This window comes from Carassius auratus, unplaced genomic scaffold, assembly GCF_003368295.1.
Source record: "Carassius auratus strain Wakin unplaced genomic scaffold, ASM336829v1 scaf_tig00002576, whole genome shotgun sequence".
Classification (NCBI taxonomy): Eukaryota; Metazoa; Chordata; class Actinopteri; order Cypriniformes; family Cyprinidae; genus Carassius; species Carassius auratus.
In genome coordinates, this window is record NW_020523459.1 from 1,565,673 (window position 1) to 1,592,885 (window position 27,213).

Genomic DNA, 27,213 nt, shown 5'->3' on the forward strand with positions numbered 1-27,213 from the left:
ATAAAGTCCCTGAGAACACACTTTTCAGGCCAGCAATATTTTATTTTCGAAACCCGAGCGTGAAGCGTCAGATTCATGTGTGAAGGTCTGAAACACAAAACTGTAAAAGCAGCCAGATCTCCTCACCTCCCCCATGACCGCGATGGGCGTTTCTCCGGTCGCCATGGCAACACGGTGCTCTACCAAATAGAACATGTATTCATCATAAAGCAGACGGATGAGGTGGAAGGAGCCGAAGCTGGCGGCCGAGCGCAGAGTCAGATCTCTGATCACCATGGAGCTGAAACCAGGGCAACAGAGAGTTTCATTACAAACCAGCACAACAAAACCACAACCACATTAACAGAAGACAGATCTCTTCAGAAGATCAGTGAAGAGGCCTAATCAAACTGAACGGAAATAAATGCACTGGAAATACCGCATTATTCTAAAGAGCCTTGTACCTGTAGAAGGACCACTTGAGCAGGAACTGGCGTGCGGCGCGGGGGAAGCTAGTACTGCCCTCATAGGGTTTCAGCACTTGGTTTACAACGTTATCCAGCCAGACGGCCCACTGATCCAGAGAGCTCTGCTGCTGGAGGGTCACCTTAAAGTCTTGCTCCAAACGCTGGACCACACTCTCGTCACACTGGCACACCCAGGACGCCTGCTCCTGTGACAAACACACACACGCGGAGTGAGCTGAGCAGCACACACAACTTACACCTAACATCCATGAACCTGAGACAGGAGGTCGAAGTAGAGAGAGAGAGAGACCTGCACGTTAGCAAAGTCCACTCTGTTGAGGTCGCTGAGCATCTGGTTGATCTGGGACGTGTTCTGCAGGACGGCCCGCGCTGCCTGGGCCAGGTGATTCAGGGATGTGTAGCGGCGCAGGGTCTGAGCGAACGCACTCACTACTGCAGCCTGAGCAGATGACAGATATTATGAGCATTAACACACAAACATATCTAATCCTCACAATCCTGTAGGGTAAGAGTCACCAAGGTTACACTTAAACATACACTTTCATATTGTTACAGGCATAATCCACAAGCATACATGTTAACCTAACAGCATATTTAATATACACTACCATTCAGAAGTTTGAAAGAAATTATTCGTTTTTATTTTTGCAAAGATGCATTTGATCAAAAGTGATAGTTAAGACATAGCGTAACAAGAGGTCTGTTAGAAAAAAAGCAGTGCTTTTGAATTTTCTATACATGAAAAAAATCCTAAAGAAAAAAAACAACAGCACAGCTTCCACAAAATATGAAATAGCACAATTGTTTTCAACATTTGTGCTCAAGTAACATTATTTATTATTATGAAATTAGCATGGTAGAATAATTTCTGAAGGATCATATGACTCGGAAGATTCAGCCTTGCAATAACAGGAATAAAGGTCATTTTAGATTTTTATTATTTAATATTTTAATAGATTTTAACAACAGTTTTAACCGTACTGCTTAATTCACATTTGAAAAAAAAAAAGCATGTATGGAATATAATTAAAATAGAATTTTGGAAATGCATTTAAAAATAGAATTTCTAATTTCTTTCACAAAAACAAGATATTCGAGAAAAATATACATTTTTCATTCTTTTCAATTTAAATTTTTGGGGGGTTTTAGAACTGCCGCTTTCTTAGAATTGTGTCTGTTGTGTTTGTTTATACACTTATTTATTTGCCAATTTGTAATGCTCTTTTTTTTTTTTTTGTCTGTGTGTTGTTGTTTCTGTGTACTGGAAGCTTATGTCACTACAAGCATACTTGCCAATAAAGCTCTTTCTGATTCTGATTCTGATTTGGAGAACGCTTTTCGGCAGATTGTATGCTCTCAGAAACGCACACATACCTTAGTGCGGACAATCTCCTGAGGGAAGTCACTCATGGCTGAGGTCAGCCACCCCTCCAGACTCTTTGCGAAGTTTCTGATAGCTTGAGTGAGGGTGCCTGCACGATCACATTTCCCATCAGTCATGGACGCAAACATTCTGCTTACAGTCCAGCAACAACACTGACCCAGGAACAGGTCACAGTAAGTGTGTGTATAAGAATAAATACTAACTGGGAACAGGCCGCAGTACATCAGGGATGAGGATCTCTACCAGTGCCTGATACAGGATGTGATCACAGCTCCTCATCCACTGCTTGATTGGTTCATATTTACACAGAGCGATCAGCTTCTCTCTGGGGAATGCTCTGATGTCCTCCACATCCTCTTCACTGCACAATACACAATCACATACATTTATTCAGACAGCAATCCAGAGAGATCGGAGTCTCAAATGTACATAAACAGCGACACTTACGTTATTTAATTACAAATAAAAATACATAAACGGGTCCAATTTTTCCAATCAATCTTTTAAAATAATAGGATTATCATTATTAAAGTATAGACATTTAAAATACATTTATAAGACATCTATAGACAAAGAATACATTTATAATGTTACAAAAGATTTCTATTTCAAAGATAGGCTCTTATTCTGAACTTTCTATTCATCAAAGAGTCCTAAATCAAATTGTTTAGGTTTCCAGAAAAATATTCAGCTGCATGACTGTTTTCAACTGTGATAAAAGAAAAAGTGTTACTTGACATCAGCATAACATTAGAATTAATTTTGAAGGATCATGTAACACTGGAGTAATAGCTGCTTAAAATAAATAAGGAATAAATTCCATTTTAAAATATATTATACAAAACAGCTATTATAAATTGTAACAATCTCACAATACTAATGTTTTACTGTTATATTGATCCAAGAAATGTATCATAAGAGAATTTCTCAACAACAACAAAAAAAAAACATTTAATCGAACTTTTGAACGATAGTGTAGCTTAGGAAATAATTCAGAGCAGATTAAAAAAAAAATGCTAATGTAACAGAGATATCTAAGGATTTTTAAAATTGTACTTATTTATATCCAGATATATATCCAGGCCTGAAAAATTACAAATATAAAACTTCTAAAAATGTTTAGGTTTTCCATGAACGTGAAGTATGAAGGCACCTGTTAGGAATTGTAGTGACTCCGTCACAAGATGGCGCTGTTGAATACCAAAACGTCTGCCACAGCTTCTCTATGAGATGGAACTGCAAGTTCATCACTACGTCCAGAGTAGCCTGACGGAAAGAAATCAGGTTTAAATACAACATTTGAACATACTTCCATGCATAAACACATTCAACCAGGAAAACAGATCCTCGAGATACTGCAAATGCATGTCTGACAAAACAAATAATGTCAGAACAAAAACACTGATGTGTGATGTCAGCTTCTCTGTCAGCTTCTTGTATGTTTTATAGTTTCTATCTTGAGAAGCTCCTATATAAGTTATGGGAACATTAGTGAGATGAGTGTGCTCCTTCATTCCGAGTGTCTTTCTAGATGATCTCAAGTACGGCCCACTCATGACATCACCGCCCCTCTCACAGTTTAAATGATGAAAACAGCCAGTACTTAATCAGAAGCACCCATCTTAAAGGCAATCCACATTCTTATATAAACAGTTTAATTGTTACACAACACAGTCCTCATGCATAAACTACATCTTATATTGGGTTTTATGTCCAAAAAAGGAAATTCAGTCTGCGTGGTGAGCAAGGTATTTTAGCAAACTGTGACACGCAAGAAACAAAAGTAGGTGCTGGAGCTTCATTGAAGAGCAGAAGTGAGAGTGTGGTGAGTTCAGATGGTGTTTGTCTCAGTGATTCACACTCGATGAGGACACACACTCTTGTATCCAGTTACACAGCCCCCCCCACTCATCCTCCACTCGCCGGTCACATGCTATGTTTTGGCTTTCTCAGCCAGGTCACCATGGCAACCTTGTTTACCGTTGCCCTGGCAACAGTTCAAACACAGCACTCCAAAACAAAAAGAGAAAACTCTCTTTCCCGGACAAACAAGCTTTCTTACCTTAGTCGAAAGAGGGGAAATCATTACAGTCCTGCTTCTAGAGGACAAGTCGATGATTTTTAAAGTGTATTGCATATGGGAACTTTGAATCATTAGCTAGCTCCACACTAGACAGCTGCTTTACAGAAGAAAATCAAGTTAGAATTCGAACTGAATGCGAGACTGACATTTTGAGACTGTTATTTTCTTGTTTAATACTGTAAAGCAGTGTGCTATAAATCAATCTATTGTATAAAGCGTTGTATAAATAAACGTGATGTGACTGGAAGAGCTGGTGCAAACTCATGCTCGTGCGCTATGATCAAATGCTTTCTTAATCGCTGTTTTCTCAACTCGGTCATTTTTGTTGTGCATTTATTTAGTTGTTGAGAGGAAAGCGCACAGCACATAATTACATATTAATTTAAACTAGAATTTAGAGAAAGCAGAATTACAGTCTCGCGTTGCATAATTACAGGCTATTACAGTAGGTCATGTGAGATCAAACAACTATTTAAAGCAAAAATATTTGAAGACAATTTTTTATTGCCGATAATGTCAACTAATCATTTCCGCCTTAACCATGAAATCTCATTGGTTCAAAATCTCACTGCACATACTGTAAATGTGTATTAAACATCAAATGTTTAATGTTTAAAAGAAATGAAGCATACAGAATGCAGAAACACTTGTATTTGAAAGATAACTTCATGAGTTCATGATTTGTGTGGCAGAAATAACACTCTTTCCTTATATGTTTTACCAGTAACAAATTAGCTTATTTGTCAGAAGCGAGGAACATACAAAAACCCACAGCCGGACGGTAAAGATCCTGCTGGATAAAAGGTTAATTGGGAAGACTGAAAACTTCTAGTCTGAGGGATGAAAGAAGCCAAGGAACAAAAAGGTGTGCAGTGGACGGGGAGAGACAGAAACAGAGATGGAGAAAGAAAATAAGAGCTCTAATATGGCAGAAATGACATTAAAAGTGAGAGCTATGAAATGAAGATGGGTTGAGTCCATGTGTCAAAACACCGAGAGCAGTGCTACAATCTGACTGTAATGAGACCAGCCGCATTCTAAAAGTAAAACTCAAGAACATGTCAAACTAGAAACTCCTTCAGCAAAAAGTAAGAGTGGGGGGTGGAATACTAAGAATGAGGCCATCAACAGCAGAGACAGGGATTTTTCTTTTTGCACAGTTCTTCATTGTCTGCAGCTGAACTGCTGCAAGCACAAATGAAGGGCCAATTATTCTTCCATTAAAACCCACTGAAACTGAAAGTAAAACTTAGAGAAAGAGGATGGTGCAATTGAAATTGTTTTATACAGGATTTAGTACTATGAATTGATTATAATATTTACTTTCCTTTCTGGAGTGTGATGAAACAAAATTTTTTTATTATGATAGATCACAGGGCAGAAATCTTATTTTACAACTCAAAATAACTATTATAAAATATATAATTCTATTTTTCTGTTTTACAATATTTAAAAATGTAATTTATTCCTGTCCCATGATCCTTCAGAAATCATTCAAATATGCAGATTTAGTACTCAATATACAATTGTTATTATCGTCAGTGTAAATAACATTTGTGCTTAACACTGTTTGTGGAAACCGTGATACAATTTTCCAGGACTGTTTAATAATTAGGAAGTTCAAATGAACAGCATTTATTTAAAATAAAAAATCTTTTGTAACCTTCTAAATGTCTTTACTGTCACTCTTGATCAATGAAATGCATCCTTGGTAAAGTATTAATTTCTTAAAAAAAAAAAAAAAAAATCCTACTCACCCTAAACTTTTTAACAAATAATAATACAATTTTGCAATTAAATTATAATTTTATAAAAATAGTATATACATAAATTACCTGTGTGTATTAAACACAGACAGTCCTGCTAACTTTCAGATTTAATTAGTTTTAATAAGGTGTTATAAATAAAATGCATCATTATTATTATTATTACTATTCTTCTAGCTGCCTGAAATAAAAAGGCTCACATTCATGGTGGAAAACATGATGTGACAAATTTTTGCAAGAAAACTGGCTTGGATAGATTAGTGTTAGTAGTGCTGTGGATATTTAATTCATTTTTGTACTTCTTTAACATTTTTATTATTCAGTAATCATACAGTATATTATTGTGTACTTGACACTGTGGATTCATTCATTTATACATTTACATCAATTTTATTTTTAATTCCATACTAATTTCAAATAATTATTATTTTCTAAAGGTAGCTGTTTAGGAGTTGCTACCTTTCCATGAAAACTGAAGATCTTCCTTCCATTGGGTGATCTGCATCATCACACTTCTTTTGTCTTTGACTTAAAAAAAAAAAAAAAAAAAATTCCACACCAGTGTGCAGTACCTCACAGTGAATCCTGTAGTTGCTCTGTAGTTTCTTCACATCGCTTATGCTGATTGGCTCAGGCAGAGGACAGGAGCCCAGATCAGGAGAAGGGAAGGGGGGCAGGACGTGAGACACATCTGCCAAAAACACACACACAGCAGGCACACTTAGAGTTGGTTGTGCATTTGATGTTTTTGTTGTGATATACATGTAAATTAAAAATCAAATCTATTAAATCTTTTGGAGAAAGTTTACCAATGTACTGCTGGTGATGCTGGCTCTGTGCCGCCACGCTCTGCTCAGGGGTGCTGGACGGATGCAGGGAGCCGCTGTTCAGACTGTCCCCCATCCCATCCATCTTGTGAAAGGGCTTAAACCTGGTTACAGGAAATAGCAACAGGAGGAATAAATGTAGAATTCACAACTGGGGATTGTAGAGCATATGACTAAGAGAGACTGAAAAAAGCATTTTCCATCAGGGTGCAGAGCCAGTGTCCAAGATGAAGCTGTTCTGTGCATTTCTAAATGCAAAAAAAATAAAATAAAAGTGGTTTTGACACTTAAATCTGAGGGCATCCCGGATGTGAACATGATGTTTGCAAAAGAACAACAACAACTCAGTATCTCTCTCTCTCTCTCTCTATCCATCTCTCTATCACTTTTAGTTTTGGTTATTTTAGTATATCACATTTAAATTAAAATGAGAAATGTTGATTTGGCAGTTAACTGAATTAAAATAAGTCTGAATTTTAAAAGTGACAAAGGTTTTTTTATTTTTATTTTTACTTGTTTTTATTATTATTAATAGTAGTATAGTTTTAATGAACTTTAAAGAACCCTAGTCTGAATGGAGAGAAAACTGGGCCCTCTATTCAGCCAGTGTGGCAATCAATTACATACTGATTTAATAAATCAAGAAAAAAACAAAGCAAAAACAGACTTCTAGCAGGGTCTTAACAACAGAGTGAGCCACAAACACACACACACACACACACACAAACATATGCAGATGGGGATGGCAAAGAAGAAGTGGCTGGGATACGAGATTAAAGATTGAATGCAAGTGAGAAGAGAGAGAGGGATGCTTATTTCACCTCTGTTTCTGATGGACAGGCTGTTGTCTCATTGCCATGTACTGCGTGTCCTCCTGCAAGCGGTTAAGAGGTGAATCCGGCTTCAGACGAATACCGTAATAATGATATTTTGAGTTCCCCCTGAGACAAACACATACACACAAAATAAGCCATCACATTTTTTTATTCCAGCAACAACACACCACAGTTCGAGACTGTACGTCATTTATTTCAGTCCATCAGTAAATCCACTCAATGTTCCTCTCTGTGCTGCTGTGGTTTTGAGACAGGATTGTGCTTTTCTTTTGAGAGTGGATCAGCTGTTAATGTAGTTTATAGATTAGCTATAATTTGGGGGCGCAGTCTGACCTGGTGCCAAGTCGGCGTGTGCGAAGGCCCATGAAGACAGATCGGATGAGTTTGCCAAAAGAGGCAGCATTAACCGGATCCAGTTTTTGCTCCTGACAGTGTCTCAGATAGTGGTTATACAGAGAGCTCCGCGGCAGACTCACACCCTCAGCCGTCTCATAATTATCCAGCAGCCACTGCAACTGTACACACACAGCCAATGAATAAAACCTATCTAATCAAGCAAGCTTCAGTTCTTCAGTTTCCCCCCACAAAATAAAACCAGAAACGAAACCACACAGAAATGAACACTTCTTCATACATACTGAATATTCATATTAATTTGATAACATCTTCATATGATCAAAATTTTAAGTGAATAAATAAAAGTTTATGTTCCTCAAACAAAGCTAATGTATTGTATACTGTTCAAAATTTCTCATTTTCTTTTCTACAGAAGAAAATGAGTCACAAAAGATAGGAAGTGATGTTTTAGCATTATATACATAAAATAGTATTTATTCATATTTTTTAATTTGCCTTTTAATTATTCTTATTATTCAAGTTTAAGTTTTTATTTAAGTGGAATTGTGTTTTTCTTTATTCTTATTTTTATAGTGTTTATGTTGTTTTTTTAAATACTTCTTTTATTCTTATTCTAGTTTTATGGTAATTTTACTAATAGTAATTGTCATTTCAGCAACATTTCTAATGTTCATTTAGAACATTCACAGAATATTAATAGAATGTCCGTAATATTTATATTTTATTTTAGCCTTATATCAATTAACAAAATCAATTTAGTTTCAGTTAAAACTAACATATAAATAACATATAAAATCTGTAGATATAAGTTTGAGTCTTTGATATTCAGGGGTAGATCTCACACAAATAAATAAACATGGTGATCCCTGGGATGTTGACTGAATCAGTGGTGTCATGTAAATGCAGGGGGGTCTGAGGAGACCCAAAATACACAGAGCGAGGGGCTGTTCTGGAAAAAGCATGCTCACAGCAGCATTGAAAAGCAAAGTGAAGAGGCAGGCAGGATGAACTAAGCCTTTTTTTTTCAGGATTTGTTCCAGTTTCAATAAAGTTTTTTTCCCAGTTTGACTTACATGGCTGTTGAGCAGGCTGCTTTTGTGAGGGGCAATCCCTTCTGACTTTTGGAGGTTTTCAATCGCCACTTCAAGCTGAGGAAAAGTAGGAGCATGCAAGACATAAAACGGGAAGAGAAGGGAAAAAACGGAGGGGGTGGAATGTTGGGGGGGGGGGGCAAGAGGGAGGGAAAAAAGACACAAAAAAAAGAAAAGGAAATCGGTCTGTTAGCTGAGGCCAGACTCTGAGCATTACCATTACAGTCTGTCAGTGTTTGCAGCCACATTCATTATGGGTGGACAAAAGCATGCAAATGTGAGGAACTCGGAGGGTTACAGCACTCTTCCTGTCTCGGCCTCATATATGCTAATGATCCGCACACACAGGGTGTGAGGTCAGGCGACTCAAACACATGAGACGAACTCTCTAGCCACTTCTGAAATCATACATTTAGCGGGGTTGTGCCCCCTGCAAACACACGCTCACATTTAACACGTGATGCTAAAAAAGCAGATTAAATTTGACTCTAATAAACATGTTTTTCTGCAGGTATTAGCTTGAAAGGAGGATATAAGTTTCTGCTGTTGCATTCATTAACCAGCATTGATATTTGTTCAATAGTGGGCAGGAAAAAAACAACACATTTCAAAAGTTAGAATAAAGAAGCCAGAAAAGAGATTGAGGGGAAAATGTTAAAGGAGAAGAGAAAGATAAAGAGGCAGAGGGAGAAAGTTTTGGCGGAGTGGGAAAACTTATTAAGAGAAAGAGGGAGACATTGAGAAAGAAAAAAACAACAGGCATCCTTCCAAGACTTTAAAATGCTCCCGAGGGCCCTTTGCCAAATGGTAATGAGCCCCAGGGTTCGCTTTGTTTCTGCGGCCACTCAAGATGCTTGAAAACTGCTGAAACAAGGCAGTCGCCTCCTTAAACCCTGTCCCTGCTTCCAGCCCACCTCATAAACTAGCAAACTAGAAAAAAAGCTGCACTCTGATGACAGTGTGTGTCATCTCTTCTCTCCTGAGTATTGGTAAGGGAAAAAATGTGTTTGCATGATAAATCTGTGACGTTACGGTTTGACAAATGCACATAATAGCAAAACACTTTGGTCTTAAGCAATGCACTGTAAGTTGAGCTCTGTCAACATCCTCTGTGACATGTTGCGGATTTCCACAGAAAGTCATTTTGACTCATCCTTCAGTTTGTAAAAGAAAGAAGCAATTCTAGAGGAGATCCAGAAATGTACTCTGCTGCAATGCAGTGCCCCAGACTTTCTTAGCTACTATAATTATTGTAAACACAATTTTGATTGGATTTTATAAACTGATGGATGGGTTAAATGTTTTTTTCTATGTTAAAAGACATGAAAAGTACATTCCTGTTACACATCATCTAAACAATAAAACAGTGTTATTAGTCTATGATTACATTTCCAAAACCACAGCTTTCTAAGTCTAAAAACGCCCCCCCATGTCATTAGTGGACCAGTCTTGAAGGATTTCAACACAGCGAACCATACCATTGCGGATGAAGAGCGTGAGGAGTGAGAGGTGTGATGGCGGCCGCTCTCCATCCCGCCATGGATCAAGTAGGCACTGCCGCTGGACATGATCTGACCGCTGCCCACGTCCATGGCGATTCCCACCATGCTGTGAGTGGGCACTCCGCCAGCAGAGGAGACGACAGTGGTGACCTGAGTACCACCGGCTTGAGAGTCGAAATAGGTGCTTCCACTGCCCTGTCCGTACAGCTGGGAGTCTGGGTTGTACGAGTATGCAGTACGACTGAAGGAAGAGATAAAGACAGTACGGTTTAGTTTCATGTCATTTTCATTTTCTTTTGATTTTCAACAGTCTTTAACAGAAGTTGGATTTGATCTGGACTAAACAGGCATCTTTCATGACCAGTTAAAGAGGCCATATTATTTACAATTTTGAAGCATTAATATTAGCTTATTTGTTAATATTTAATTAACTTTGACAACAGTGGGGCATCCTCAGCTGTCTGCACAAAGTGAACAACTGAAAACATGTTTGACAGATTGTTTTAACTGACTGACAGGTGCTTACATTGTGCCATTGGGGTAGACGGCCTCTCCCCCCTCCACGTACTGCACCTGGGACTGGTACACGTGCTGAACCTGTTGGACCTTCAAACACATATGAATCAGACTGGAGCTAAATAACCACCGCATGAGATCTGAGATGTACTAATGCAGATTCTGCAAGAGAAATGAGATGAACAGCTGTATGCAGGCTGCAGGCAGTAGGGGGCAGTGAGCACAAAGCTGCACCTCAACAATCAGAGGTGCCCTGTCAATCCAGGAAACTACTTATTAACGTATTAGTCTCAACAGCCCAAGTGTAACGTGCGTAAAAGTAAAGCATGTCTGCGTTTCTCGCTTCTGACAGTATGCTGGGAGAGAGAGCGTGATGGAAAGACAAACAGCGTCACGAGAGAGCGAAAGAGATATGTAGAGAAGCCAAAGATAAGACAGAGGGGTTATGGGTCCTCAGGATGTGCAGTGAGTGTGCACGGCTTGATTGACTGTCCTGTGTGTGTCTGTGTGTGTGTGTGTACCTGCTGAGGAACCTGTTGTACTCTAGGCACTGGCAACTGCTGCACCTGAGCTCCCTTCTGGGAAGAGCCGGTGGCCTGAACTAACACACGCTGCAGGTGAGGGACACACACACACACACAAATGTACAAATTTGGTCAGGTGTGTCATTTTTTCGATGTGAGAATACCATTATCTCAGTTTAAAATGGAAAGAGAACTGAAGTAAACGCTTTTTGTGGCAATTTCTGTCTAAAACCAAAGGTGTGAACTTGGGGTGGGACTACCTGTTTGTCCAAATAATGGAAGATGGGTGACAGGGTATTTCTTTGTTGCTTTAAAATTCACACAATTACACTCAAAAATGAAGAGAAACCGCTGCGAAAGATCTTAATATCTTGAGAAAGGTCACTGGAAAGTTTTGTTTCTAAAAGTGTCGTCTTTGATCCAAACTCGATTGTTACATACAAGGCGTCTATATTTCATTCTGTGCTGGTGTTTGTCAAATCCTCTACAGCTATCCAGGGAAATGTGATGCTCTCCTCAAAATATTAATTACATAAAGACCGGTTTCTTTGGATGTGTGGTTGATCCAAACCCAACATCTCCCTCAAGGAGCATCACGCAAAGTCACTGCTAATAATTTCAAGTGACTTTGACAGAAGAAGGGTGTGGGTGAGGAAAAAAGATGTCATCGCTTCAGATGGATCCAGTGCTTAATGATAAGCATCGTTAAAGAACAAATCACAGAAGAGCTAAAAGCAGCTCAGATTTGAATATTAAACAGATCATGTGGGAGGAGCTTCCTTAATTTTTATTATGCTACTTGTGTGCAGCAGAATTATGATAGATCATGCCGAGCCTGCTTACCTGTTGGGAGGCGGGAACGGGCTGAACCACTGGCGCCTGGGCTGAAGTGGACGTTCTCAGTGCCACAGTGGATGCCGTCTCTGAGCCGCCCTCTGACCGCTGCATGGTTTCTCCTGAGAGTGCGGGAGACACAGAGAGAGGAAGTGAAAAATATGAAAGGGAAAAAGAGTTGTTGCTTCCCAATTTGCGTACCATCTATACTAAACACTCTGCACGCGAGATTAGAATTAGCGTGTCAAAATCATTGTACCTAGCAAAAAGTATGCCAAAAGTTTTTCTTTTGCAGAGTGTGCATTTGTGCATGAATATTCTGGTAATGTTGACCATACAACTTTCTGTAACAAAAAAGTAGAGTGTGCCTGTGTTTCAGCTAATGCTAACAAAGGCTAATAACAGTTTCTTAAAATCAAAAGTATGAACCAAATAAAATTTTAAACAATGAATTTAGCTTGGTGCAAAGTATGCAAAATGGTTTATCAAGATGCAAGTTTATGACTTATAATGGTAGTTTTGCTGTTAGTTTACATAGTTTTAGTAAGCAGTTGTTAATTATTAGGCTACATTCACACTGTCATTTTTTGGGATTGACAACCACATTTACTTAACTGTTACAGGTGTGAGTCTTAAAATGTCCCGCTCACAAAGACAATTTACAGTAGCGTCTCGAATACTGTCTGAATGAATGTGCAGCGGGAGTCAAGACCATATTCCTTAGCAGTAACCATAGCAACAGTGGCCAAAGTAAAACCAAAGATGGCGACATCCACAAAACTTACAGTCTGATCACTTACTGACATGACAAGAGTTTAATCGAGCTGCAAGTTCATATCCCTGAACTAAGTACATTTCTGCAGCTGTTATTATGTTTAAATGAAAACAAAAGGCAGTGGTATTTGAAATATCGTATTTCGTTTTATTGTAAATATACAGTGAGGAAAATTGCAGTAGCTGGTCAGCTGACTGATGTTATCAAGTACACTGCTGTTTGCAGAATTACCGGGTTTGTGTCATCGAGGACATCACACTCCCGAGTCGAATGCGCAAAGTCTGAACTACCAAGGATGCAAGTCCAAAATCAGCGTACTTTGTATTGAGAAACGCACGCAGACCTACGTCACCAGACTATTTGTCTAATCTTCACGGTACTTTAGACCGCGGTGGAAACACAGAAAGCAACTGGTCTGGGGGGAAAAAATTCCTGGGGAAAAATGTTCCTGGTACAATTGTTCTGAGTAATTTCGGTGAAAACGTGGTAATAGAGACAAATAGAAACCAAACAGGCTCCAAAAAAAATTAAAATGTTCAATTAATAAATAAAAAGGTTTGGAGGTAAGTGCAGGGGAACTTTGGAAAGAGGAGTGGAAAAACAACATACCCCCAGTCATGAAAAGAAAAAGCAGGGGGAAAAACTAAAATAGTTCAGCAGTACACTGATGATCTCCAGCGGCTGTTAGGAACGAGAGTCCGTCTCTAGGAGCTCCAATAATACAGCTGATATGAGGAAATTCCACAATGCTTTGTAAACGTTTGTCTGTTGCTATGGTGAGGGATCCATGGCAACTATCCCTAACTCTACCACCCCTTCCCCTTGTGCTATTCTTTTTTAAGCTCACACACAGGAACTTTCAGAGTGCTAGAGAGACAGGAGAGACAGACGGGTTCAGAGACGGGGAACGATAGCTATGGGGGGGGGGGGGGGTTGGTCTACGTCGATCGCGGTACATCAAAAAAAAGCTCTTCACCAGTCTGACGGTGCTTTTACCAGCACCAGTGTGCTCAACAGGTCCAAGATCAGCATTTATGATGAATGTCTGCACTGATTGTGATTGACAAACAGCAGCACAGGCTGATCTGAGAGCTCAAGCGCTTCAAGAGACTGACAGTTTGTTGTTAAAGTTTAAAATAGAGCGAAAGACAAGCAACGCTTTACACGCATGATTTCATCTTCAGGAAAAAGGGATGCTTTTTACAGGCACTTAAAGTTTTCCTCTGGTAATAGAAGAATAAAGAATAAAAGCTAATTGTGTTTTCTGAGATTAGATATATTGATATATAGTGTGAAGCTCTATTCAATAGTAAATTAATTGGAGAAAAATCTAACTATGCCCATTTTCAGAAAATAAAACGATTGTAACTCAGTCCAGTAAAAGCATGAACTGAGATGCCCTCTGGGTATCTCTGGGGTCTTTTTTTTCAACACATTTGTGGTCTTCTTTTTACAAAAAGACTATACTATGAAATTCAATTTAAAAACGTTCATTTAAAATCCATTAAAAATCCATGATTTTAAACAAGCATTATGCAAATTAAAAATGGGGATTGTATAGCACTGGATATGTTCACACACCTTAAGTTTTCAAGATTTCCATTATATTTTCTTGTTGACTGTGAAGACATCGTAAGATTTTTGTAATTCTATAGAGAATTAAATGTTTTAGAGCACCATACAACTATAAAAAAATTTAACCGAATTTGAAAATATTCGTCCAAAAATGTATTTGAAATAGTGACATTTAACTAGCACTTCCTAATTAAGCTACATAAACATTACAATCCAATAATCACAATATGTGTTGTGCTCTTTAACCTTTGATATGAAAAAGTTATAGCTGTCAAATTTTGTACATTTTATTACGCAAATCAAATAATAAGCTTAAATGTTTATTTTTCAAGTAAACAAGTAGAAACATTAGGCTGTCTGTTGTTTATAAAATACATTTTATTAATTTATTAATTCAACAAATAAACTTTTTTAACTAATAGAAAACTATAATATAAATAATTTAAATACACACACACACACACACACACACACAAAGAACCTTTTTTCAGTATAAAAATCAGCTTGGTGCATTATTAATTTTCATGACTTTTCTATGACCATAGAGACCTTGTGCTTGTAGACATGGAGATTCAGTGTTTAAATCATCAGTAGTGCCAGATGGAATTGGCAGACACTTTTTCCATAAATTTTTTGATTGAAATTTTACTAAACAGATTTAAAAAAAACACTATGAAACTACGACAACTCTCAAATATTTTTGCTTATCTGATTACGCCTGTTAATGATACATCAACAAAAACTCAAAGGGTGGTGTCTGGTAGAATTTTATGAATGGCATGGATTCCAGTTCTGTGGAAATCTGTGGACTAGCGAGAACAGATTATGTGCGGGTCTAATCATCCAGTCATCACCAGGCTGGAAGTCTTCCAGTTTGTTTACACCAGTTAGAAGCATGTACATAGTTACAGTCATGCTTTCCAACTAGGCTTGTTGTATCATTCAACAGAAGTTATTTGGTTGAAATCCCACAGACTTTGTCCAACTCTCAGTCTCACCTAAATCAGACAGGTAAGGTAAAACGCAAGTTGTAATGTCAAAAAGCTTTATCAGAACTTTCAAGAGTAAATAGTATGAGTGTGCTTAGATCTTTTAAAAGATAGGATTTCACTTGAGGGATGTTGCATTGGTTATAAATATGTCGTGAGCTGGCCCAGCCACAGTTATCTTTGGAGCTGAATCTGCCTCCTGCTATTATTCCCAGAGAACGGAAGAGATCGCTCAATGTGTGCCTTCAGGTGTTCAGCGAGAAACCTACTTCAGTCTGGGTACTGAGCAGCACTTCCCAACTAGCTATGTTTCAAGACCCAAATTTTACATTGGCCATCAAGAGGTGACCCAACTAAGTTTGAAAAAAAACAGAACTGAAATGTATTATAGCACATCAACTGCATAAACCATCTACTAGGGATGCAACGGTTGACCGGCCATAAATTCGGAACTGGCCGGTTTTTACTTAAAATACGCAATAGGCTTTTTGGTTTTTATGGTCTTTTTTCGGCCGATATTTCCAGAAGTGTGTCTGCGTGCACAGACTACATTGTAATCATTTGCTATAACGTAATTTGTGTGGAAGTATTTCGAAATCTGTTCACAAGAAACGGGCAGCCGCTCAGCACTGGAAGTGCAGAGCTTCATGTCTGAGGCACAAATAAGAGCTTTTCCCTGCGCGAGCCTACCGTACGTGTCCGTGCCTATGTAATTCCATACGCGCCCTGCACAAGCAGAGACAGTGAAGGGATGTTAAGCTCAACTTCTCGACTAAACTATGACAAACTGAAATGCTTTTTTTTTTTTTTGTAAAGAATAACTTGCAAACACGTTTGAAAAGCAAGAAGTAAACATCAGTTCTGTGTAGGATTATTTTTCTTTTACCTTAAAAATACATTGACTTAATTTGATTTAAAAATCACCTGCTGTAGCACATTGAAAAAAAGTGTTTCATTCATCCAATGAAAAAATGTTAGGGTAATGATTCACATCTATATTTTTTAACTTAAGCAAATAGTTATTTACTTTTCATTGGCTCAAGTTAAAAAATATAGATGTGAATCATTACCCTATTTTTTTTAATTGAACGAATGAAACACTTCTTTATTCGCACCAACATTATTTGATTTTAACATTTTGTAATAATTTATTTATATAGCATACTTTTTATATTCTCACTAGTAAAGCTTTTTTTTTTTATTTAAAAACAAATTTAAAAACAAATACAAATACTCAATGCTGATTAAGAAACCTCTTCTTGAATGTGTGTTGTTTGGATTGTAAACTATGCAGTTGTTGCCTTTAATTTCACATGGTTACAGTTAATCTTTTAATTTAAGGCCAGTTCTATTTAGTTTCAAGACAATTCAAAAACAAAAGCTAAATGCTGATGTCTGTACCATCTATGTTTGTATTGAATGTAGGCTGCTTACTGTGCAGTTACTGCCGTTAATTTCAGTTACCATTATTGTTTTCAATAGTCAAAAGCCAGTTTGGCCTATTAAATACCAAATAAACATCTTGTTTATGCATACTTTCCTTCTTTCTTGTTTGTCGCTTAAAAAAAAATCGGAAATTGGTATCGGAATCATCCAGTTTGCTTGTAAAAAATCGGTATCGGAATCCGCCATGCAAAAATCATGATCATGCAACCCTACCATCTTCAACCTTGTTTATTGTTTAAGGACGAGAACCAGTCCATGCAGGCATCTGCTGAATTCGATCTTCTTCTTTGTTCAAAATCCCCAAAGTAGCCACGACCTTTGAGTCAATAAACAACATGGGAAGCATTTTCTCCTCCCTTTGAAAAGCTGATATTTATTTAGCTATCTTAAATAGGCATGGATATAGGGTTAGTTTTTTTTAGTTTTTTTAAGAATTTGTTTCTTTGTTGTCCATGACCCAGTCATTTTTGCATCACAACTTACCAGAACCTCTTATCTAGAAGAGCTTTTTTTTCAATAACATTGAGAAAGAGTAAAGTGGGCTAGTTAGTCGTGCACGTCAATCTCGTCTAAGCTCCGAGAGAAGGTTAAAAGCCACACAAATTCCCCACCAGCAGCTATGGGCCGCACAAAAGCAGAAAACAGCAGGAGCACCCCGGCACTTTGGTGTGAAGGGTGAGAGAGGCCTGTACTCAGTAGGTTTCTGGTTTATTACAGTAGAGCAGAGACTCCCTGCTAGACGATACAAACGCTCACCTCAGCCCAACTCAAATGAGCTATTAAAGACCACCACAACATCACAGCCTTTCCTTTCCTTCTGTTCTCATTAACCTGAGTGCAAAGAGACGGGAAACAAAATCCTCTCCTGGAAGTATGCTGGCAATAAACCAGGCCTAAATGACAAGGAAAACATAAAGTAATACCTGTGATTGAGGTTAGTGTTGAGAAGAGGGTTAAGACACATCTGTCACAGACAGATTGAACTTAAATCACGCTCGATCAGGGCAAAGCACATGCAGATGTTCAATTAAAAACAGGAGCCCACAGTCTTGGCTCTTGTTTGCACTGGCCCACATTGTTTGCAGAGCAACAACGGTTGCTAGTGGCAACACCGTCCACTCCCGTTTCTAGGAGCCTGTTGCTATGCAACCAACAGAATACTTCCCAAAGCAAACAATGCCATCCCCCAAGTGATCCTTCTATCTCACATTAACCAGAAACTTAAAACAATAAATACATGAGCTATTACTCTGACCCACTGGAGCGGAGGCAGGAAAAAAATAAAGAAGTGCTGTTATAGCGAAAAATCTACTGAAAGACATACTTTAGGACTTACAAGAACTTTGTCTGGTATGGCATGCTGACAGGGAATGTTAAAGCCATCAGAAAGACAAAAAAAGTTAAGAGAAGAAAAGAAAAGAAAAGAAAAGCCGCCACAAGTCATCCTTGCACTTACACACTCCAAATACAACAATCGCTTTGTAAACGAAGCCTCAAATTACTTTTCCCACTAAATAATCCAGACGTTTCTGACAGATTTGCGGCTTGGAAATACACTCGGATTGCTTTATTGATCCGCCGGAAGCTTCGAACAGCCATGCAATAAAGCAGAGACACTTGTTGCCATTAAAGGAGCGTCTATACTGGACATGTGTGTCCTACAAGCTGGGTTGATGTTCCACAGATACACAGCTTTCAAAACACACACATAATGCTCCTCCTACCACTTATGTTATAGATCATCCATCCAAACTAACTAAAAATCTAATGTTTGAACCTGGATGTTGTAAAGAAAGCATGGTGTATATGTACTGTATGTGACTAGATCCACTGAGGTTGAGGTTTGCAGATGACAAGGTTGGGCTGAGGAAGTGGACAGTGCAAGTGGTCAGCTGGGTCTTCATTTGAGCCCCTCAGAAACAAACAAAAAACCTACAGCTTTTATGCTTCTTAATTACCCCCCCCCCCCCCCCCAAAAAAAAAAAAAAACAGGCACATATGCCAAACCCTCAATCTTCAATTGCCATCACAACCCTAGTCCATCCGTCGCCAGCACACCAAAAGCAAAGAACTCTGCAGCCGGGGAGAATAGAGCATTGCCATGGAGACTGTTTGTTCACACTTACAACTCTACAACCCTCCTCCTCCTCCTCCTCCTCCTCCTCCTCCTCCTCCCCCGGTAACCCTTTCCAGATATCCGCACCACCCCCAACCCAGAGCTGAGGATGTTTCCAAAGTGGGGTGGGGGGGGGATGGCTGTGTTATAAAAGAGAAAGCTTACCTTTGAAACAAAGACTGTGAGAAGGTGAAGGAGAAGACTGTTAAATGTGTCTGGTTCCATAGTGATAATTGCCCTTTCTTTCTGTTTTTTATAATAGTGATGACAAAATTGTGTAATTCCATTTTTTTTGTCACACCACCTTGTTGCCCATAGCTATACAAAAACAGAGGATCGTGCTGCTAAAAGGAGCCTCTAACAGCAGGTGTCTGTTTGGGGTGCAGAAATATACATCCTGGTGACACCACCCAGTGACACATGCAGGAAAGCTGTTTGGGGATGAGTTTTTTCAGAAATGTAAGAGTAAAACAACATACTGCCATTTTCTCTTTGAAAAATCTCTTTGGAAGACAGTGACAGGAGGATTACCAAACTACCAATACTAAGTGCCAAATGGCATCAGGTCAACAGTAGACAATATATTTAAGAGGGAAGGAAGACAGAAACTTCCTAAAGTGATTCTGTCATACCACATTGCCTCCACATTACGTCTGCACCAAAACACTCAGATTTCAGAGTCATGAAGACTGAGGAATCATTCTTTTAATAATCTGCAAGAACAACATTGCCTTCCTGTGAATGGAGCGATGCATTTGTGTAAGAAAAATATTTATATCCATATTTACAAATGTATAAATCTTAATCTCTAGCTTCCACATACTGCTGTACACGCGTTCACGAGAGAGGCGTCCAGCTGATGACGTAGCCAACACAGTGACAAAGGTGGAAATGCAGAGGAGAGAGCAAAACAAAACAAATGTGACGAATAAGTAGTGCAAAACAAGGATTTGTAAAAAAAAAAATAATAATAATTTTTAGATATAAGCCAAGAGGACACAGGTCTTCCTTTGCTGTAAACAAATCTTGGAAACTAGCATATTCTTTCTGCGGCTTATGCTAGGCCTACGTTCTACATCATCCGCTGGATGTCACTCTTTGAACGTGTGTACGAGTTAGCGGAAGCTAGATATTAAGGTTTATAAAGTAGTAAATATGGATGTTATTCTTACACAAACGCATCACTTCAGAAGGCCTTTATTAACCCCCCAGAGACGCGTGGACTTATTTTATAATGGGTGCAATTTTTTGGACTTTAAATTTTGTGTTACCATCCACTTCCATAATAAAGCATGCATTAGCCTGGACTACTATTTAATGTAACTTCGATTGTATTCATCTGAGAGATGAATTATTCGAGGCCATTTCTGTTAAAAATTCACTTGCCAAAAAGGTCAATGCAAGTTGCGAATCTGAAACTGTGGAATGAAATCCACACACGGAACTCCTGATTGCGTGGATTTCTATTTAAATGACCCACGAAATTTCTGCATACATTGGTAAGTGTGACCGCACCTTTAAATCAGCAATTGATTCCTTAAAATCAGTCCAACAGATAATGTCAAAATTTTGTTTCAAATGTTCAGAAACATTACATTTTTATCATTGTTAATTTGTTCATTAACATAAATTTATATTACATAAAAAAAATGTTTTAACGTTTTATTATTGTAGTCTAATAATAACCTCATAAAATATGTAAATCAAGTATAAATTTTGGTCATCAGTTAATCTCTAATATGTTACATACTATTGCTTATCTACAATTTTATACACCCATTTTTAAGATTGATATCTGAGTGTTTACAAGCATCTATCTGATCTACACTGGGTCACGAAACAATGATAGGTGTGTTCTGTTTATGTAAAAGTGATAATCAAGTAAAAATTGATAGTCAAGATATCACATAATGGAGTCATCTGAATAATTCAGTCGTCCCACTACTGGTCAGATGATGGTTATAATAAACATTAGGAGAACAAAATAAATTCTGCTGCATGGAAAACTGTTTATTGTAGTCCTATAAACAATTGCTGCATGATTTGTCATTTACGAGAATCTTCGAATCGTTGGACGCGGTGTACATTTTTTAATTTTTTTTATTTCAAAGTGTTTTTATTGTTTTAAATGTACATAACACAAACCGACATATATTCTCTTATGTCCTACAAGGCATCCCCATCCACAAACCTCATACTTTATACATTATCTCACATATCCCCTTTCGTCGCAGATTGGCATCCAAGGTTTGCACAAATATTGAGAATGCACACAGAACACCCAAAAACAAAACAAAACAAACAAAAAGAAAATAAATAATAATAATAAAAAAATAAAAATAAATAATAAATAAATAAATAAAATAAAATAAAAAATAAAAAAATCAGGAGAGGGGAAAAGAGGAGATGACAACATACCTTTTTTTTTTTTTTAATCTAAAGAATTAGCATCAAATGCAGTTTCGTAATAATCGAAGAAAGGTTGCCATACATTCTGAAACCTTTCTGCTGAGTTTTGGACTATAGTTCTTAACTTTTCAAGCTGGAGGAAGGACATAGTTTCGCGCACCCAACGTGAGTGTTTTGGGGGTGAGGAAGATTTCCAATTTGTAAGAATTAGTCGACGAGCTAACAGTGTAGAAAATGCTATTAATTGAGATTGGTCTCTTGATACCCCAAATTTACCATGTACCACCCCAAATATTGCAATTATAGGATCTGGATCCATATTCTTTTTACAGATGTAGGTGAATGTATTAAATATCTCAGACCAGAATGTGCCTATGCTTGGGCATGACCAAAACATGTGAGCCAGAGAGGCAGGGGCTTGGTGACAGCGCGTACAGTTGGGATCCACATTAGTATATATTTTGGCCAATTTGGTCCTAGAGAGATGCAGGCGATTAAATACTTTGAATTGTATCAACCTGTGCCTAGTGTACATTTTTTAATAAACAAAAAGGAACAACCAGGTTCTGTTGGAGTTTATTCGATCCTCTACAAGAGACCCTGGCCTGGGCTGAGCGGTGGGGGTGGGGGGTGGGCGGTCTAGTGGGCAGAACGACTGTTTGACAAGTTCTGCATACAATAGACTGATAACACAGAGGGCAATGGAGGAGTCATACAGGGTTCAGCCCTCACAGAATCAACAAGCTCTTCCTCTGCATCTATTCAGGTGCATAGAGGGGCATGAATGGGTAAGCTGAAGTGCATATCCACACACAGGCATGGCTTGAGCAGTGCATGATAACTACAGAGATGTTAACCTTGGTGGAGGAAAAGTCCTGAAAAAATGAAGGTCTGACTTTACCAGCGTGAACTTCTACAGGATGAATGAGAAGATGAATGGAGTCTAACACTAAAGTGTGCCAAACCTCGCAGTGATGAATATTAAACAAAACAGAAGACGGAGTCCATTCTAAAGCAAGACTTTTTCTACTTTAAATAAATTAAATATTTAGTTTTAAGACGTTTTCCTAAATTATGGACACTGTGAAAAGAACGTCAAGGGCTAACAATAAGAAAACTGGAAAGTGGACAGGAAAACACCAGTCATATAATATGCAACAGTAAAAAGAGGGGACATTAGAGGGACTGTCCATGTCTCCAGACTATGAGAGAAGGCAAGAGAGAGGAGGCCATTGTGATGTAAATGTCATAGCCTAGTGTGCTGTTTGTGGCAGGAAATTTAATTAGCAGTCGTGGAGCTACGATACAAAGCAGGTGGAATGTGAAGAACGACGAGGAGCAGTTTGAGACGAATGGGTGGGGGGGTCGAATGCTGAAGGAGAGGCTCTTATGAGCAACACATTTTAGTCTCTGACAAGTCTCAGCCTGCTGCTCAGACATCTCACAGCCAATGTAACCCATCTCCTTTTCTTTTTTCCCCCCAAAGAAAACAAATGGGATCAGAGAACTACGATTGCCCTTACGTATCTGATCATCAAATGGAGTGGCTGGATGTAATAGTCCTAAGAGCTATGTGAACTATTCAAGTCAAATATAATTTTGAGTGGTGTTAAAGTCGCCACCACTGTTGTGAGTGGCTTCCAAATTGAGCCCCTTTCACACTGTACGTTGGACCCAGAAAATTGCCGGAACATTGCCGGGTCGCCTTCTGTTCGAACGCAAACATGTCCCGGGACTGAGTCCAGGATTGATCCCGGGTCGAGACCTAGTAACATTGCCGGGGTTCAGTCCCGTAACGAGCGCTGTGTGAACAAAAGCCAGAACTAATGCCATAAAGGGTATGTCGTAGTGCTGACGCACGTTATCACGCGACTCTTGTACCGGCTGTTTTGAAGACAGATCAGTGTTCGCGACGAAAGTAATATGTACAAACTGTAATTAAGCAGAGATCAGCTAGTTCCTCACTTTCTGCGCTGAAGCTGAGAGATCGATTGCCAACTTTAGTGAAAATTAACGTGTTTAGCTTTTTTCGACTCGTGCATTACACGTCACATCTTGATGTCACGTGTCTTTACGGGACCTTTAAGGGTTGTGTGTTACCCATATGTTTCCAAAGACAGTTTTTGAAACCAAAAGCTAGCGCCTAGCGCGACAGTGGTGACAGCAGCGGCATTCCACCTGTCACTCCAGTGGCCACGCCCTTAATTATGCAGAACTTTAAGGCTTAATATAATTTAAACGGATGAGTTAAAAAAAAAAAATCATCCCCCTCACAGTTGTCATGAAGGGCAAAATCAGCTATATAGACCAAAATAATTTTTTGCACCAGGCTGTAAACATGTTTTTTTTCTGCTGTAAAGTTGAGCTTTTTAACATGGGGAGTCTATGGGACTGACTCTTTTTTGCAGCCAGCCTCAAGCGCCCAGTTGAGGAATTAGTTTAAGTCGCTTCACGAGAGAGAGCAGGAGGTTGCTGCTGGGAACGCACACACATATTCTGGGTAATCACTGGCAGTGTGCAAAAGTGCAAAATCTAGCAACCCGGGAACAATTGCCGGGACACATTACCCGTGTATTTTCTGTGTGTTTACTAAGGTGTTCTGAGTGACTTTTAGCATGTTCCTAGGTGGTCAGGGCTTTCTGGATCATTACCTACTGGCCCGAATCAAAAGAGACTTTATGAATCTTTATGATATTGAGATTACTGTATTTCTGGATGCCAAATGCTGATATCTTAGAATGCTGGGTGGCTGATGGCCAATATAATGCCAATTTAAATGATATCAAACAACAATATAGGCTAATTGCACAGTTGAGCTGTGTGAGGTTTTGTGGAATTAAATGTCAAATAGACATTCAAAGACTTGTTTAAATTATTTAAATGTATATTTTCTTAATGTCAACAGTATATTAAAAAGAATGATAGAATTAGCCTTTTTTTGTTAGACAGAACTGTTAAAGGCAAGGCTCTTGTCAAAAAAAGTCCCATTTCTAACACTTTTTGGCTCTTGTCAAAATAATAGTCCCATTTCTAACACTTGTTAGCCAGTGCAGATATATATTTATATATATGTTTGTATGTATGTATGTACGTATGTATGTATAGCACAATTAGGCAGGTTCTATTTTACCTTATGAATTACCCACAGTTCAAGCCAGGGTTGCCAATAAAACAGCTTGTGTACAATGTTACTTAACACTGCATTTACAACAGGAAAGTTATCCAGTGCTCCTCTAGACAGAGAAAATTGAAAGTCTGATTGATTAAATAATTGCATGCATAGTAATAGAACAAATCTCCTCAACATGGGGCATGATTTGAGCCATCATTCATGTTTTTAGCACAAAGGATATGGCTTGAGTTGTGAATCAAAGTTTAATACTAAGAGTTACTAAGCTTGTTCAAATCCCTAAGCCGATTTATGGCAATAACAATAGAGCTAAAATAACTATTTGTACACAATTATCGAACTGAATCTTCTTGGCTCCATGTCAACCTGTCAGTTTTGTGTAGTTACAGGAGGAAGCTATTTCTGCTATGTTAAAGTGAGAGATAAGATGAAGAGGTAATTACAGCCATAAACACAATATCAAAACATGATAAAAAAATCTGAAGACGTGAAAGTTTTCAGTCATCAACAGTGCTGCTGATGTTGACAGGACGGAATAAATCTTGATTTCTAAATACACTTTTGACAGTGCCAAAACAGCTTGTGCACATTTCAACTCAGATAAACTTATTCAGCGCATTTTGTATAAATATATGATTGCTTTTGATCCAAGTGTTATGACTCCTTACAGCACAAGGGCAGCTGCTGGGTGGGTACATCAGCAAGCTGCTCCGGGCCAAGCTTCTTCCACATGGGCTAAATACAGCACAGCTTAATCATGTGCACATACACACACACAGAGGAGCTGTATCTGGTCATTTGCCACCCCTACAACACCCTTCCCCCCTTGGTGCATTGGTGCACACGCACAAATACCTTTCGCAGGGTACCACTGCAGCTGTCTGCTTGAGAGCTGCGCTCTTCTATAGTCCATTAAAAAGCTCAGTGTGGTTTAAGGTTACAGTAGATGCTGCTACAACAATCAGAAAGTCTCCATGATGGCAGATGACTGGAGGTGAACTCTGACCCGGGCACAGGACACAAACATGGGCACTGAAAGATGAACACGATTTGACGAGGTTATTCATCAGACATGCAATTCTGTGTGCACAGATAGAAGTACATAATATCACACATATCACTTCCTGGTGTGTTAAATGCAGCCACTGGGGTCCTGCATTTCTTGAATTATGTAAAATGACAGTTAACAATGTACATTTTGTCACCAATTATGTTGTTCTAAACCTATACAACTTTTGTTGTTTCTTTTGTGGAGGATATAAGACGATATTTTTAAGAATAGTTTAACTGTTTTTGTCTACTCTGTTTTGAGGGAAGTCGTTGGCTAGTGGTTAGAGAGTTTGACTCCTAACTCTAAGGTTGTAGGTGCATGATTAGGTGCCCTTGAGCAAGGCAATGAACCCCCAACTCCCTGGGTGCCACAGCATAAATGGCTGCCAACTGCCTGTGTGTGCACTTTGGATGGGTTAAATGCAGGGCACAAATTCTGAGTATGGGTCACCATACTTGGCTACATGTCACGTCACAATTAAAGTCAGTAGGTTTCACAATAGCATTGAACTTCACTGACTTCCACTGTATGGCCAAAAAATATTTTTCTGTGATCCACAGAATAGATTTCGATAGATTTGTCACCTGATTGAGTTGGGGTTCCTTGCTTACAACATTTTGACTAACTGGAGCTGAATAACAGCACTATTGTCTTCTATAGAGCTGCTTAAAGTTGATGATTTCAGAATTGATTCACTTTACAGTTATTGAACTGAATCAACACTGAAGTGACTTGAGCTGAAGTTTACAAACACCTGCCGGTACTGATGTTTCACCAGTAAGTGGAAGAGAAAATCAGAGTCATATCTTGAGTAAAACCATGGCGTTTTGGTGAGTCACTTGGCTAAAAGTACTGTCATACCTGCATTTCCTCTCTGATCTCCTTTGGCCCTTCACCTGCTTCGCAAGCTGAGACTGTGCACGTCCATCACCACAAACATGGATTGAAGGGAGCTGATTAAAAACCACAGACTTTTGAAAGAATAACACAGCACCCCCGGCCCAGCCCCTCTCTTTCCATAACCCAGGCTGTATTTGTGTATCAAGTTGCCATGTAAACATAACAGCTGCTTGGATCTGGGTTGCACGGAATTCCATTCCCATTCCTTTATTTTTCTTTGCGGTGGGTGTGTAAGCAAATTAAAAGCTTGATTTGGACTATGTTGCATTACAGGGCTTTGTCAAAACAAGTGAACAAATGGTTTTGAATTTGCCCACAGGTTTAGAGCTAATCTGTTCCTCACATGCGCATTACAAGACTAGCGATATATGATTACTTACACATCTGTGGTATAGTGAGGAACTGTTTTGTTGTGAAACTTTGCCAAATATTAATTTCAGCATAATATTTAGATTTTGTGAAGATAAGCCTCCTTGTGACCTGGAGCTAATGTTTGGCGCGTTAATATTAATTAGACCACCTGACTGAGAGCACACCGAAGATTAAGCAGCATCAAGATTAACTAATTAATATCCATGAGCTATTCTTTTTACATTTGTCTACCTGTTCAGCATGTAAACCCCAGTCACCATGAT

General features: G+C 38.6%; 1 protein-coding gene across 6 annotated transcripts in view; it reads right to left on the reverse strand.

Moving 5' to 3' along the window:
• The window catches only part of rfx2 (regulatory factor X, 2 (influences HLA class II expression)), a 34,223-nt gene that overhangs the window by 2,724 nt on the left and 4,286 nt on the right, over positions 1-27,213 (reverse strand). Inside the window, exons 2-17 of one of the 6 annotated variants that reach the window (XM_026243026.1) lie at positions 25,483-25,659; positions 12,197-12,309; positions 11,351-11,440; positions 10,840-10,919; positions 10,290-10,554; positions 8,794-8,868; positions 7,697-7,878; positions 7,349-7,468; positions 6,510-6,631; positions 6,273-6,391; positions 3,005-3,117; positions 2,055-2,212; positions 1,842-1,939; positions 757-906; positions 444-652; positions 127-280 (exon numbers count right to left, since the gene is read on the reverse strand). In XM_026243026.1, the coding sequence (XP_026098811.1) occupies positions 127-280; positions 444-652; positions 757-906; positions 1,842-1,939; positions 2,055-2,212; positions 3,005-3,117; positions 6,273-6,391; positions 6,510-6,631; positions 7,349-7,468; positions 7,697-7,878; positions 8,794-8,868; positions 10,290-10,554; positions 10,840-10,919; positions 11,351-11,440; positions 12,197-12,309; positions 25,483-25,540 (2,106 nt within the window). In that variant the 5' untranslated portion in view covers positions 25,541-25,659. Of the gene's footprint in view, positions 1-126; positions 281-443; positions 653-756; positions 907-1,841; positions 1,940-2,054; positions 2,213-3,004; positions 3,118-6,272; positions 6,392-6,509; positions 6,632-7,348; positions 7,469-7,696; positions 7,879-8,793; positions 8,869-10,289; positions 10,555-10,839; positions 10,920-11,350; positions 11,441-12,196; positions 12,310-17,895; positions 18,904-25,482; positions 25,660-27,213 lie in introns of those variants that run through there. The other 5 variants (XM_026243028.1, XM_026243029.1, XM_026243027.1 and 2 more) reach the window with 5 other exon arrangements.